This window comes from Artemia sp. Qi Xiang Cuo, chromosome 16 (genome assembly GCF_049724085.1).
Source record: "Artemia sp. Qi Xiang Cuo chromosome 16, ASM4972408v1, whole genome shotgun sequence".
Taxonomy (NCBI): Eukaryota; Metazoa; Arthropoda; class Branchiopoda; order Anostraca; family Artemiidae; genus Artemia; species Artemia sp. Qi Xiang Cuo.
In genome coordinates, this window is record NC_142809.1 from 8,396,877 (window position 1) to 8,410,292 (window position 13,416).

The 13,416-nt window shown below is 35.8% G+C and overlaps 1 protein-coding gene across 2 annotated transcripts in view; it reads right to left on the reverse strand.

Annotated features, from left to right (window-relative positions):
* Window positions 1–13,416, reverse strand: part of LOC148942532 (protein PRRC1-A-like) — a 62,096-nt gene that overhangs the window by 9,954 nt on the left and 38,726 nt on the right. For both annotated transcript variants that reach the window (XM_089102233.1, XM_089102234.1), the window contains exons 5-6: window positions 11,538–11,640; window positions 8,751–8,918 (exon numbers count right to left, since the gene is read on the reverse strand). In XM_089102233.1, coding sequence (XP_088958359.1) covers window positions 8,751–8,918; window positions 11,538–11,640 — 271 coding nt within the window. The remainder of the gene's footprint in view (window positions 1–8,750; window positions 8,919–11,537; window positions 11,641–13,416) is intronic.

Below are 13,416 nucleotides of genomic sequence, written 5' to 3' on the forward strand. Positions count from 1 at the left end.
TAATATTCCGCAAGTCTTATAAACTTATATTGGAAAACAATTGAAACTCCTTTGGAGTACTTCTAGCACTCCATGCAAGCAGTTTATCTACCCATGTTGCTGATAAAGCCAACGTCTCATAAACAAAAATGAAGTAACTGTATATAAAATAAATATTATTGTATATTTTATATAGTTTTATTATTCTTTATGTCATTTTATATAATATATATATATATAAAATGAATAAAACATATAAAAATAAATTCTTCTAACCAAAAATCCTCACCACTGATACAACAAATCTCAAATTCGCACTTTAGATTTCGTTAAACAAGCCGGGGCACTGCTCTCTTTGCTCAAAGTTATATATATATATATATATATATATATATATATATATATATATATATATATATATATATATATATATATATATATATATATATATATATATATATATATAAAATGAATAAAACATATAAAAATGAATTCTTCTAACCAAAAATCCTCAACCTTCGGGAATCCACTCCCCCCTCTCAAAAAGACTGTAACCCACGTTAAACTCCTTGGTGGTTACTATTACAACAAATCTCAAACCCGCACTTTAGATTTCGTTGAACAAACCGGGGCATTGCTCTTTGCTCAAAAATTTAGAATATATTCAAGTGCCTTAGGATACATTCTCTACGGGTATGCTTTGGTCCTTCTTCATGAGGCTAGTGAAATATACTTACCCGTTTTTGCACCCCGATCTTTTAAGAAAATTTAGCAATAAAATACTTATTCAGAAGCTATTTTCTCCAGATCATAGGCAGCGCGAGAGCGCTGTCTAAGTAAAGAACGATGTGGGCACAACGTATTATTTTTTTTTCCTCCATACCCGGGCACTTCGTATCGAAGGAGTTGTCATAGAAACTTCAAAGAGGGCTCATTTGATTGGAAATTGGAGTGGCTAGTAACCTTTTTAATAGTCAAAAGTGATTGGAGGGCAACTAGCCCCCCCACGCCCATAATTCCCCAAAACACATCCAATCAAAATTTTGAGATAGCCATTTTGTTCAGCGTAGTTGATTTCTAGATAGAAAATATGTTTTTGAGTAGGATACTCCCCCAGAACCCTCAGGGCAAGGTTTGTAAGTTATGCCCTGGGGGCATATAAGAACCAAGTTGGCACAATGTATCATTTATTATTTTTTTTTTCCTTAAGAGCAGGGCACTTCGTATTGAAGAAGTTGTCGTAGAAACTTCAAAATGGGCTCATTCAATTGGAAATTGGAGTGGCTTGTGTCCTTTTTAATAGTCAAAAGTGATTGTAAGGCAACTAACACCCCCTCCACGCCCACCATTTCCCGAAAGACATACAATAGAATTTTTGATATAGCTAATTTGTTCAGCGTAGTTGATTTCTAGATAGAAATTATGTTTTTGAGGAGGACACTCCCCCACAGCCTTCAGGGTAAGGGATGTAAGTTGTGCCATGGGGGCATGTAAGGTGTTTATAGAAGGCGTTGTCGTAGAAACTTCAAAAAAGGCTCATTCGACTGGATATTCAAAGGGCTAGCGCCCTTTTTAATAGTCAAAAGTGATTAGAGGGCAACTAGCCCCCCCCTCCCCACGCCCATCATTCCCCCCCCCCAGCCCATCATTCCCTCAAACACATCCAATCAAAATTTTGAGATAGCCATTTTGTTCAGCGTAGTTGATTTCCAGATAGAAAATGTGTTTTTGAGGAGGACAATCCCCCACAACCCTCGGGGCAGGGGTTTTAAGTTATGCCCTGAGGGCATATGAGAACGATGTTGACACAATGTATCATTTATTATTTTTTTCCTTTAGAGCAGGGGTCTTCGTATCGAAGAAGTTGTCGTAGAAACTTTGAAAAGGGCTCATTCAATTGGAAATTGGAGTGGCTTGTGCCCTTTTTAATAGTCGAAAATGATTGTAAGGCAACTAACGCCCCTTCGACGCCCACCATTTCCCGAAACACATCCAATCAAAATTTTGAGATAGCCATTTTGTTCAGCGTAGTTGATTTCTAAATAGAAATTATGTTTTTAAGGAGGACACTCCTCCACAGCCTTCAGGGCATGGGTTGTAAATTATCTCCTGGGGGCAAATAAGGTTTTTATAGAAGGTGTTGTCGTAGAAACTACGAAAAAAGCTCTTTCAATTGGAAATTTAAAGGGCTTGCGCCCTATTTAATAGTTGAAAGTGATTGGGGGGCAACTAGCCCCCCCCCACGTCCATCATTCCCCCAAACACATCCAATCAAAATTTTAGAGGTGGCCAGTTTGTTCAACGTAGTTGATTTCCAGATAGAAATATGTTTTTGAGGAGGACACTCCCCCACAACCCTCGGGGCAAGGGTTTTAAGTTATGCCCTGAGGGCATATAAGAATGATGTTGATACACACAATGTATCATTTATTATTTTTTTTTCCTTTGGAGCAGGGCACTTCGTATCGAAGAAGTTGTCGTAGAAACTTCAAAAAGGGCTCATTCAATTGGAAATTGGAGTGACTTGTGCCCTTTTTAATAGTCGCAAATGATTGTAAGGCACCTAACGCCCTTTCCACGCCCACCATTTCCCGAAACACATCCAATCAAAATTTTGAGATAGCCATTTTGTTGAGCATAATTGATTTCCAGATAGAAATTATGTTTTTGAGGAGGACACTCCCCCACAGCCTTCAGGGCAAGGGTTGTAAGTTATGCCCTGGGGGCAAATAAGGTTTTTAAAGAAAACGTTGTCGTAGAAACTTCAAAAAGGCTCATTCAATTGAAAATTCTAAGGGCTAGTGCCCTTTTTAATAGTCGAAAGTGATTGGAGGGCAACTAGCCCCTCCCACGCCCATCACTCCTCCAAACACATCCAATCAAAATTTTGAGATAGCCATTTTGTTCAGCGTAGTTGATTTCCCGATAGAAATTATTTTTTGAGGAGGACTCTCCCCCACAGCTTTCAGGGATAAGGTTCTAAGTTATGCCCTGGGGCATATAAAGTTTTTTATAGAAGGTGTCGTCGTGGAAACTTCAAAAAAGGCTCATTCAATTGGATATTCAAAGGGCTGGTGCTTTTGTTAATGCTCAAAAGTGACTGGAGGGAAACTAACCCCCCTCTCACGCCCACCTTTTCCCCAAACACATCCAATCAAAATTTTAAGATAGCGATTTTATTCAACGTAGTTTTAAGTTCTGTAAATTAGGTCTTTGAGGATGACAACGCCCTCACAGCCCTCAGGGCAAGGGTTGTAAGTTATGCCCTGGGGGCATATAAAGTTTTTATAGAACGCATTGTCATAGAAACTTAAAAAAGGGCTCATTCGATTAGTAATTTAAATGGCTAGTGCCCTTTTTAATAGTCGAAAGTAATTGGAAGGCAACTAACACCCCTTCACGCTTACCATTTCCCCAAACACACCCAATCAAATTTTTGAGATAGCCATTTTGTTTCACGTAGTTTAAGTTCAGGAAATTTAGCTTTGAGCAGGACATTCCCCCTAAATTCTTCAGGGGAAGGGTTATAAGTTATGCCCTGGGGCATATGAGTTTTTATTGAAATCTTTGTCTTAAAAACTTGAAAAAGGGCTCATTCGATTTAAAATTCAAAGATCTAGTGCCCTTTTTAATAGTCGAAAGTGATTGGAAGGCAGCTAACATCCCTTTGACGTCCACCATTTCTCTAAAAATGTCCAATCGAATCTTTGAGATAGCCATTTTTTTCCACGCAGTTTAAAGTTCAGGAAGTTATACCTTTGAGTAGAACACTCTCCCCACAGTCTTCAGGGCAAGGATTATAAGTCAAGCCCTGGGGGCATATAAGATTTTTTTTATTGAAATCTTTGTCGTAGAAACATGAAAAAGTGCTCATTCGATTGGCAATTCAAATAGCTAGTGCCCTTTTTAATAGTCGAAAGTGATTTGAGGACAACTAGCCCCCCTCTCACGCCCACCTTTTCCCCAACACATCCAATAAAAATTTTTTGATAGCCATTTTATTCAAGGAAGAAATAAGTTGGCTCGCTGATAAAGTCAACGCCTCATATATAAAAATGAATCCTTCTAACCAAAAATCCTCACCATTAACCTCCAGAAACCTGGTCTCTCATCTCAAAAAAACTGTGAAGCACGTTAAACTCCTTGGTGGTTACTGATACAACAAATGTCAAGTTCGCACTTTAGATTTCGTTAAACAAGCCAGGGCATTGCTCTCTTTGCTCAAAGTTTAGAATATATTCAGGTGCCTTAGGATACATTCTCTCTGGGTGTTCTTCGGCCCTTCTTCAGGAGGCTTGAAATACACCTCCCGGTTTTGCGATGCTGAATTTCATTTTTAGCACTATCAAACCTCAAACGGAATTTTGGTTCTTTATTAAAAAGAAAAAAGGAAAAAAAAGTGCCGTCAAGAATAGTAATATTCCGCAAGTCTTATAAACTTATATTTGAAAACAAATGAAACTCCTTTGGAGTACTTCTAGCACTCCATGCAAGAAGTTTATCTACCCATGTTGCTGATGAAGCCAATGCCTCATAAACAAAAATTAAGTAAAAGTATATAAAATAAATATTATTGTATATTTTATATAGTTTTATTATTCTTTATGTCATTTTATATAATATATATATAAAATGAATAAAACATATAAAAATAAATTCTTCTAACCAAAAATCCTCACCATCAACCTTCAGGAATCCACTCCCTCCTCTCAAAAAGACTGTGACCCGCGTTAAACTCCTTGGTGGTTACTATTACAACAAGACTCAAACCCGCACTTTAGATTTCGTTGAACAAACCTGGGCATGGCTCTTTGCTCAAAATTTAGAACATATTCAAGTGCTTTAGGATACATTCTCTCCGGGTATTCTTCGGTCCTTCTTCAGGAGGCTAGTGAAATATACCTACCCGTTTTTGCACCCCCATCTTTTAAGAAAATTTAGCAATAAAATCCTTATTCAGGTGCTATTTTCTCCAGATCATAGGCAGCGCGATAGCGCTGCCTAAGTCAAGAACGATGTGGGCACAATGTTTTTTTTTTTCCTCCATACCCGGGCACTTCGTATCGAAGGAGTTGTCATAGAAACTTCAAAAAGGGCTAATTCGATTGGAAATTGGAGTGGCTAGTGCCCTTTTTAATAGTCGAAAGTGATTGGAGGGCAACTAGCCCACCCACGCCCATCATTCCCCCAAACACATCCAATCAAAATTGATTTCCAGATAAAAAATATGTTTTTGAGGAGCATACACACCCTCGGGGTAAGGGTTTTAAGTTATGCCCTGAGGGCATATAAGAACGATGTTAGCATAATGTATCATTTATTATTTTTTTCCTGTTGAGCAGGGCACTTTGTATCGAAGAATTTGTCGTAGAAACTACGAAAAGGGCTCATTCAATTGGAAATTGGAGTGGCGTGTTCCCTTTTTAATAGTCGAAAGTGATTGTAAGGCAACTAACACCCCTTCCACGCCCACCACTTCCCGAAACACATCCAATCAAAATTTGAGATAGCCATTTTGCTCAGCGTAGTTGATTTCCAGATAGAAATTATGTTTTCGACGAGGACACTCCCCCACAGCCTTCGGGGCAAGGGTTGCCCTGAAGATATTTGATATCCAATATAAAATTTTAGATAGCCGTTTTGTTCCACGCAGTTTAAAGTTCCGGAAATTATACCTTTGAGCAGGACATTCCCCCCACAGCCTTCAGGGCGAGGGTTATAAGTTATGCCCTAGGGGCATATAAGGTTTTTCTCTAAATCTTTGTCGTAGAAACTTGAAAAAGGGCTCATTCGGTTGGAAATTCAAAGGGCTAGTGCCCTTTCTAACAGTCAAAAGTGATTTGAGGGCAACTAACCCCTTCTAACGCTCACCTTTTCCCCAAACACATCCAATCAAAATTTTTAGATAGCCATTTTATTCAACGTAGTTGAAAGTTTTGGAAATTAGGTCTTTAAGGATGACAAGTTAACAGGTCTTTAAGGAACCTGACAAATTTTCCTCAACACTAAAAAATGATCTCCTCGAAGTAGCAACTTTTACCTTAATACTATCAAACCATCCCCCTCACAACCCTTAGGCAAGGGTTGTAAGTTATGCCCTGGGAGCATGTAAGGTTTTTATAGAAAGCGATGTTGTAAAAACATCAAAAAGGGCTCATTCAATTGAAAATTGAAAGGGCTAGTGCCCTTTAAATAGTCAAAAGTTATTGAAGGGCAACTAACACCCCTCTCACACCCTACAATTTCCCCCAAACACATCCAATCAAAATTTTGAGATATCCATTTTGTTCAACGTAGTCGAAAGTTCTGGAAATTATGTAATTAAGGATGACAAACCCCCCAGAGTCCCCAGGGCAAAGGTTGTAAGTTATGCCCTTGGGGCATATAAGGTTTTTAATTATAGAGTTGTCGTAAAAACTTCAAAAGGGGCTCATTCAATGGGAGATTGAGAGGGCTAGTGCCCTTTTTAATAGTTGAAAGTGATTGGAGGGTAATTAACCCCCCTCTCACACCCACCGTTCCCCCAAACCCATCCAATTAAAATTTTCAGATAGCCATTTTGTTCAACGTAGCAGAAAGTTCTGGAAATTAGGTCTTTGAGGATGACAGCCCCCCCAAGCCCTCAGAGCAAGGGTTGTAAGTTATCCCCAGGGGGATATAAGTTTTTTATTGAAAGCGTTGTTGTAAAAACTTCAAAAGGGCTCATTTGATTGGAAATAGAAAGGGCTAGTGCCTTTTTTAATAATTGAAAGTGATTGGAGAAAGACTAACGCCCCTCTCACGCCCATCATTTTCCCAGACACATCCAATCAAAATTTTGAGATAGCCATTTTGTTTAACGTAGATGAAAGTTCTGGAAATTAGGTCTTAGAGGATGACAACCACTCTCACAGCCCTTAGGATAAGGGTTTTAATTTATGCCCTGGGGGCACGTAACGTGTTTGTAGAAATTATTGTCGTAGAAACTCAAAAAGGGCTCATTCGATTGGAAATCGAAAGGGCTACTGCCTTTTTTAATAGTCGAAAGTGATTGGAAGGCTTGACATTTTTATAGTAAAGATCGATTTGGGTATAATGTATTATTTTTTTATTGTTGTTGTTGTTTAGATCAGGGTACTTTGTATCGAAGGAATTGTTGTAGGAACTCCGAATGGGCTCATTCGATTGAAAATAGAAAGGGCTGATGCTCTTTTTAATAGTCGAAAGTGATTGAAGGGAAACTAATCCCCCTCCCAGGCCCACCCTCCCATTTGACTTTATGTTTAGAAACTAAATGTTGCCAAACGATTAAATCAAAATGCACTGTGTTAATGCTAATTCTAAATAAGGCATCTCAGCAGTATCCCAAGAACGACTGAGGATATTATGTTCAAACTGTCGGGACTGTTTCTGCTCTTAAAATTTAACCAAATCAAAATAGCGTAAGTCTATCCAAGCTATCAAAGAAAGTAAACAGATTTTTTTGCGAATGGTATCAAGCTTTCCATTTCAAGTCAACTAGAGGAGGTATGAAAGTAAATTAAACACTACTATTTGTGTCCAGATTTTTAAGAGGGTGTATGTTGTTGAAAATTGCTGAAAATTTTTCTCCAGAATACAAATAGCAGGCAAAACTATCAATTCTAAAAAAAAAAAACGAAAAGATTTAAATTATTTTTTTTTCTCTGAAAAGACTATGTCAATATAAAACGAACAGAAATTAATTTAAAAAACTTTTTCCACAAAATAAGTCTCAAAGAAAAGTAAAGAACTCCATTAAACAAAAAATGAGCAAAAATAAAATCAAATAATCTAATAAGCGTGAAACTACCACAAACCAGCATCGATAAATAAATGAAACCCAAAACGACCAAAAATTACAACAAATAACCAAGTTAAACTCAAAACGAGCAGAACTTAACACAAGTTGGGCTCAAAACCCCACTGCCTTCCCAAGGCCAGAACATAATTGGCACTTTACTGAAAAAAATACAAATGACTGTGCATTGTCAGTTTAATATACATATATTGATACTTAGTAATCAAAATATTAATATTATTTGATTTATTAAAGTTATAAAAGTAAAAACATTTATATTTTTTCAGTAAAATTTACATATCAGGGGTAGGGGAGAGGGAGGGTGGATAAAGTGAAGCAATACACTTTTTGAAAGGAGATAAATAGTATTTATTATATATTTTTATATTATAAATTATTATATATTTTTATATTATAAATTATTATATAATTTATAGATAAATAGTATTATAAATTTTTCTCAGCATTTTTCAAGATTCCTTCAAATGTGTCCCTCTCCTTAGGAGCGCACTTTTTAACTATGGTTTGCCGAACCCCCGTGCAACTTTGCCGAACCCCGCGCGCTTTTTAACTTTTAAACATGGAAAACGTTTTAACTATGGTTTTTAAAGGTTGTTATTCTTTTAATTTTTAATAAGCCAAAGAATAAAGTTTAACTTACCATATATATATATGAGAGCTCAACTTAATAATTAAGCTCTATTTTTATCACAATATGTTTCACATAAAAAAGTTAAAAAGGTTGGTTAAAAAGTTAAAATTTATATGTAAATAAGACTTGTCTTTGCTAAAAAGTATTACCAATCTTCGCTAACAATGCATAGAATATATTTAATCAATTTTAATTAAATCAATTAAGTATTAAAACGATAAACGAATTAATAAATCAAATTAATTGATGATTTACACATTACTTTTACTAATTAAATTAATTAAATATTAATCAAAATGAAAAGTACAATTAAAATGTTACTTGTCTTTGGTAAGTTCTAGAAGAAAATCTTGAACCGAGATAACAGGTTGTTGATGATGAACAAGTCCAGAACTTCTAAGATAAGCTTCTTTTTCGGTCGCCGTCTGAATTACTGATATGAGACCCACTGGTTGCGGTGCAACACTTAAGCATTGAGACTTCATACCCCTGAAAAAAAAGGATACGAATATCTTATTCATAATATCTTAGAGATTTCACATAGTAGGGATTAGCTTGACAATGCCCAATGTCTACTTTAAAAGTACTAAACGTTTTAAGACATTTGTTTAGTAGGTATTGATTAAGCTTTCGGATAAAAAAAAACACGATTCATACAAATTCTAAGCGTTTAAGGAAATTTATTACCTTAGAATACTATATATAATATTCGGTGTGCGTGTAACTGAACCCCTGTAACTGAACCATCGTGCAACTGAACCACCTTGCAAATGAACCCCGTCTAACTGAACCCCCGTGCACCTGAACCCTCATGTAACTGAACCGCCTGGCAACTGAAACCAATTTAACAAAAACCTCGTGTAACTAAGCCCCCGTGCAACTCAACTCCATTTAACTGACCCCCCATGTAACTAAACCACCGTGTAACTGAACCCCCGCGCAACTCAACCACCGTACTTACATTGGGTAAAACACAATAGGGTTATGAACCATAGTTATTTAATTATGGTATAGTTATTTAACCTTTAAACTGTTCTAAATAAAACAGCCGTCCCAATATTCAGATCGGATGTATCGGGGGAAAAATAGGGTGAGGTGGAAGCCTTCCGATCACTTTTAACTCTGAAAAAGTGCACTGGAAATTTTGATTTCCAATCAAATGATCCCCCACCCCCAAAGTTCATACACAATTTTTTCTACATAAACCTTATGTGTTAGCAATGAGCAACTAGCTTAACTTACAACCCTTGCCCCAGATGCTGCTAGTGGAGTTGTTAACCCCAAAGGCATGGTTATTTGATCTTCAGACTATTTTGAACAAAATTTTTATTTTGATCGGATGTATCTGGGGGGGGATGTCGGTTAAGATGGAAGGGATGATTGTCCTGTGATTACCGTTGATTCTTCGAAATTGAACTTGAACTTTCAATTTCCGATCGAATGAGCCTCCTTCAAAGTTTTTACGATCATCCCGTCTGCAAAAACCTTGAATTTTAACAGTTAATAAGTAGTAGAAATATAGGAACTGATGATACAGGTCTAACAGTAAGCTTTTTTGGAATGGCTTTACGTCTCAAAACGACATTTCCGTGACATGTCCCTGCTACTACTTCCATTTGTACTGTTACTACTACTACTAATTCAACACTATTATTACTTCTACTGCTCCTAGCAATTAAACTAGCACTATTAAGGCTACGCATATCAAGTTGAAAATTTGACAGAATGAGGTATTTGAGGTGGAACTTGAACTAAATCAAAAGACACTATGTGCATGCAGATTTTCAAAATGGCATATCTCAAAAAGGGATTTGTGTATTAAGTTGGAACTTTCAGAGAGTGCTTAAAAGATAAGTCAATTCACCAAAAGGAAATATGTACACGTTCAGGCCTGGATTTACCACTATGTCCCTAGGCCCGGACCTAGAAGCGCATAATGCTAGCGGGAGCAAGCACTGAGTAATTTTTTCCTGACAAAAACTGGACTGATGTGACTTATCGTCGCCAGGTGCACTCTGCCGCCACGCTGCCTATTCACAGAAAAGTGACTTTAAACAACACAAGAATTCAATGGTCACTTATAAACTGTCAGATGTCTCCCATGAATGGTAGCTGAGAGTTCGGTATTATCCCTCTCTTGCATCACTTTTTGCTCATCAGTTGTGTTCTGTTAACACACACTTACACGGTTACACACAGTTAGATTTACATGGGGGTTTAGTTAAATGGGGGTGAGGGTTCAGTTGCATGAGGGTTCAGTAGCACGAGGGTTCAGTTACACGGGGTTCAGTTGCACGGAGGTTCAGTTGCACGGGGGTTCAGTTACAATGGAACTATACATATATATATATATATATATATATATATATATATATATATATATATATATATATATATATATATATATATATATATATATATATATATATATATATATATATATATATATATATATATAGATAATATATATATATATATATATATATATATATATATATATATATATATATATATATATATATATATATATATATATATATATATATATATATATATATATATATATATATATATATATATATATATATATATATATATATATATATATATATATATATATATATATATATATATATATATATATATATATATATATATATTACATATATATATAATAGTTTGTTTAGAATAAAGTCTCTTTCTTTTTGTCAGAACAATTTAAATTTGAATTCAATTTCATTTTATTTACCGTAGAAAGTTAGACGATTACTATTGGATTTCTGGTATTAAATGTAGAGCATATCTGACGTCATTCTTATGAAATATACCTCCTAAAAATTTTAATATCCTAATTTTCAGAAAAAATCATAGTGTCGCTTTCGAGAAAAAATTTACAGATAAATAAACGAACCTAGATATATAGGCTACAGTTTTTGCTTGCTTAAAGAGAGCAGATGCCAGTAATACCAAAATTAATGCCAGGAGTATAGCTACTGGCCTACAAGCCAGTAGCCCCAGTTTTTGCTCCCCGTTACACCATTTTAAAAGAACATTTATTTTTATTTTTTTTTAGGTAAGATATGAAAATAACCAAAACAAAAACATTACCTTATAGCTGCTCTTCCAAAAACGGAATGAAATGCTTCACGGACGCCTCCAATTTCTTCTTCGTTTTGTGACGCAACTATAATTTCAATATCACAACCTGAACCTAAAATGGAATACATAAAGAAAATTTTTTAAAGAAAATTCTTAAAGAATTTTCTTAAAGAAAATTCGGTAATAATACACACACACAAGAAAAAAAATATATCACACTATTATCTATATGAAACGTTTTGGAAAATATTAATATGTCAGAAATTTAATTTCTCAACCAGACATTATTCATCCTCAAAGCCACAGAGCAAAATTATCCTATTCTGTTGTAATCCAAAATTTTGTCGAAATCCTACCATTGTGAAATTTTTTCCGCTCCACGAAAAATCATCGTGGCAGAACGTAGAAGGCATCGACTCCCCCCTTCGGTACTTAGTGCTAGTCAGAAAAGCTTTCTGTCAGCTAGTTGTAGAGTTTGAGGCCAAGTAATTCCTGTGCATGGGTGTTAATTTAAGAAAACACAGGGGGAATGGGTGGAAAATACAATTGTCAAAAATTGGGGGAAGGACAATTTTGTAGTTTTATCGATTTTTTTCAAAGAAAATACAAAAAAAATACTTTAAATAAAAATACCGAAAAAGTTATTTTTCAAAATAAAGGAGTCTTTGGCGATAGCCCCTCCCCCAATTGACGTAGCTATCGGAGGTAGATTGGGTGTGCGTGGCAAATACAATAATCAAAATGTAAGAAGCGAGCAATTCTGTAGTTTTTTCAATTTTTTTCAATGAAAATACAAAAAAAGGTCTCAATGAAAATGCCGAGTTATTTTTTTACAATCTAGGAGTCTGAAGGGGGTAACCCGTTCCCCCAATTGACGAGCCTGTTTCTATGATTGATATTCTCTTCCACAGAGTGGTCACATTCACGTAATGTGTAAGAAAAAATTGGCATTTTTCAAAAAGGAAAAAAACCAACTACAGTTTTGAAATCACTATGTCTATTCAACTCTGAAACTCCCCAAAAATCAAACTCAACATAAACTGTGTTACTACTAATTGTTCCCCTAGGTTATCAGCTGCACACGAGACACCTAAGCATCTTAAATATTTCTTAGAATACCAAGCACATCACAACATAAACACCCCCCCCCCCCCACCGGACCTATCTTAGACATACTAATTCCTGAAAACTACGATTTTCCGAGATTTTATTTTGGTTCACATTTTGCCACAGAGCAAAATTATCCTATTCTGTTGTAATCCAAAATTTTGTCGAAATCCTACCATTGTGAAATTTTTTCCGCTCCACGAAAAATCATCGTGGCAGAACGTAGAAGGCATCGACTCCTCCCTTCGGTACCTAGTGCTAGTCAGAAAAGCTTTCTGTCAGCTAGTTGTAGAGTTTGAGGCCAAGTAATTCCTGTGCATGGGTGTTAATTTAAGAAAACACAGGAGGAATGGGTGGAAAATACAATTGTCAAAAATTGGGGGAAGGACAATTTTGTAGTTTTATCGATTTTTTTCAAAGAAAATACAAAAAAATACTTTAAATAAAAATACCGAAAAAGTTATTTTTCAAAATAAAGGAGTCTTTGGCGATAGCCCCTCCCCCAATTGACGTAGCTATCGGAGGTAGATTGGGTGTGCGTGGCAAATACAATAATCAAAATGTAAGAAGCGAGCAATTCTGTAGTTTTTTCAATGAAAATACAAAAAAAGGTCTCAATGAAAATGCCGAGTTATTTTTTTTACAATCTAGGAGTCTGAAGGGGGTAACCCGTTCCCCCAATTGACGAGCCTGTTTCTATGATTGATATTCTCTTCCACAGAGTGGTCACATTCACGTAATGTGTAAGAAAAAAATTGGCATTTTTCAAAAAGGAAAAAAA